A 2,413-nucleotide genomic window follows, 5' to 3' on the forward strand; every position below is an offset into this window, starting at 1 on the left:
CGCGCGCCGCTGCCTTTCTGAAGTTTGTGCTCTGCAGGGAGACGCGTGATAGTGATGGGAACATTCTTGGTACTGAGCAAGCCTGTGTGCTGCCCGTACAGAGGGGTGCCCGATGTGCAGACGGAGATTCATGGTGGCGTCGTGGGGATCGACCCTCTGCCCGCCGCCCTGTCCTAATCTCTGGGACCCTAGAAAAGTTTTTATCTTCTCCCAAATCAGCAAGGTGTTTGGGAGCAGCAGGCTGGCCACGTGTCACCTGGGTGACACCGAGCCCCCCGGGGCCCCCATTCAGGAGGTCCGCAGGTTGGAGCCCAGGAATGTGGTTTAGATGTGCGTTTGGGACCCCCGAGTGAGGCTGCGTGTTATTACGCGTTCTTTCCAGCCTGGCGCTGTGTGTGGACGCTGGTGTGCACAACCTGCGTGAGTCCCTCCAGCTTGGGCTACAAGTGTGTGTCACCCGGATGATCCTTCACACCCTCAGGGCTCCTCCAGCCGCCCTCGCGCAGAGAGCACACTTCTGCAGTTACCTCTGCAAGCCGTCCGAGAACATCGAGGCTCCTTTTGAAGTGTTAGCCTCCCGGGGCCTCGCCCGCAGGCCTTCCCGGGCTCCCTGCTGCTTTGCAGACCCCGGTCCCTGGGGCCATCACCACGCAGAGCTCCACACTGAGCTTCAAAGTTTCAGGTTATTTTTTAGATGCTGTGCATACGCCAGTCCTGCACTTGAGTTCCTGGCCTCCCCGGTGAGCCACTGGTTCCCAGTATGAAGCAAAGATCACCTGCCCAGGTTCCCCGCTCCCTGGGGAGGCTCCCCTTGGGTGCCCTTGATAGCTGCCCGCCAGTCAGTCTCACCTGCTCGGTCTTCCTAACTTCATGCTTTATAGGGCAAGGGATTGGGATGGTCACGTCTATTCCCTCCGTCCTGGTTTCTTAGCAAATCAGCCCAGCCTCCCCAACACCCCGGCCGGCCTGGGACAGCTGTGCCGTGGGCCACGGGGGTCCAGGATGCCACCTGCCAAGTCCCACTGCTCGCTCAGAGGCCTGCACGGGTCTTGCTTATTTAACCTTTAAAACCTCAGAAGGGGGACAATCGCTGTGCCAGACCCATGGTCATGAGTGCAGTGGGCCAGCGTGCTGAGCTTGGTGCCGGACACATGGAGGTGCCCACGGAGTCTCCGTATCCTGAATGCTGTTACCCGCTGGGCCTCTGGCTCAGGAGGTCTCCCTACAGCCCCTCCACCCCCACCTGGAGCGCCCAGGGCCCGTCAGCCCTTGGCGGTGGACACCCATGGGCAGGTCTTTCCGGAACCAGCATCACCTGAGCTTGACTCCCAGCCGGCAGGTCTTCCTGGAGCCTCGACCTGGGCCCCGCGGCCCCGCACCGCTCGGGTCCATGGTGCACACCGCACCGTTTTCCGAGAAACTTACGAAGGCAAGATAAGCAGATGTTTTCAGAGCAAGGATTCCAAAGGAGGGGCTGGAAATAACCGTTCGTCTCCAGGTCTGACGGCAAGAAACTCATCACAACAGCTGTGTGTGAACTTCCCAATTGTTTACCCTCAAAATAGCAATGGCAGATGCTTACCAGCTGCGCGGGCATGCGGGGTGCTGGTCTAAGTGCTTTATAGGCCTTTACGTTCTTAGCGCTGTTCTCACGCCTGTGCAACAGGGAGCAGAGGCTGGGGGGCAGCGGGGGCGCCGGCCTCCAACCACGCGGTCGGGACGCGACGGGTGAAAGGGGACCGAGCCCCAGAGGGTCCAGTGGCCTCGCCCAGACCCTCCACCCCCAAGACCGTGTGTCTCCCCGCCCACCTTCACCCTGGATGTGGGTTCATTTTTACATGATTTTAAGTCAAACTGCAGGACAAACGGCGCAAGGAAGGAGCGCGTTGAGCCCACGGCTCTGCTCTGGGGGCCGAGTCCATCAAGCCGCACAGATAAGCCTCTCCCAGGGCCCAGGCTGCGGCCGCGCTACTCGGCGAGCCCCGAACTCGCTCTCTTCTGCTTCACGATGACCGCGACGTCGGCTTTCAGCCTCCGCAGGCCGGACTCCAGCAGGTCTCCGAACTCCTTCAGCTTCTGTGCCTGTTGGTGTACAAACGCTCGAAGCATTTCATCTTCTTCCTGGAAATAAAGGAAGGAGGGGGGGAAAGGTAGCAGACTCAGTGGGGTGCCCCGGAAGTTCTGCCGAAAAGCTGCCCTGAAGGGTGCCGGCGGAGGCGGTAAGTCACCTGCGAGCCCGTCCCGCCCCGGGAGAGCCGGCTGCGCGGCCTCAGGTGCTGCTGCTGGAGACAGGCGCTCGGTAGCCCGGGATGACCCACATCCCCTTAATACTGTGCAAGTTCTGGGGTTTGCAAAGGACCGGTTGGGGGGGTGCGCCCCGGGTAGGGCTGTGCTCCTGGTGGGTCCCCCTCCC

At 61.2% G+C, this 2,413-nt stretch overlaps 1 protein-coding gene across 1 annotated transcript in view; it reads right to left on the reverse strand.

Moving 5' to 3' along the window:
* Window positions 1-1,831: 1,831 nt before the first annotated feature.
* The window catches only part of LOC144244527 (kinesin-like protein KIF28P), a gene marked incomplete at its 5' end in the record, with an annotated part of 69,134 nt that continues 68,552 nt past the window's right edge, over window positions 1,832-2,413 (reverse strand). Inside the window, one exon of the mRNA XM_077779866.1 lies at window positions 1,832-2,121. Within this exon, the coding sequence (XP_077635992.1) occupies window positions 1,969-2,121 (153 nt within the window). The remainder of the gene's footprint in view (window positions 2,122-2,413) is intronic.

Source organism: Crocuta crocuta, unplaced genomic scaffold, assembly GCF_008692635.1.
Source record: "Crocuta crocuta isolate KB4526 unplaced genomic scaffold, BGI_CrCroc_1.0 scaffold322, whole genome shotgun sequence".
NCBI classification, from domain to species: Eukaryota; Metazoa; Chordata; class Mammalia; order Carnivora; family Hyaenidae; genus Crocuta; species Crocuta crocuta.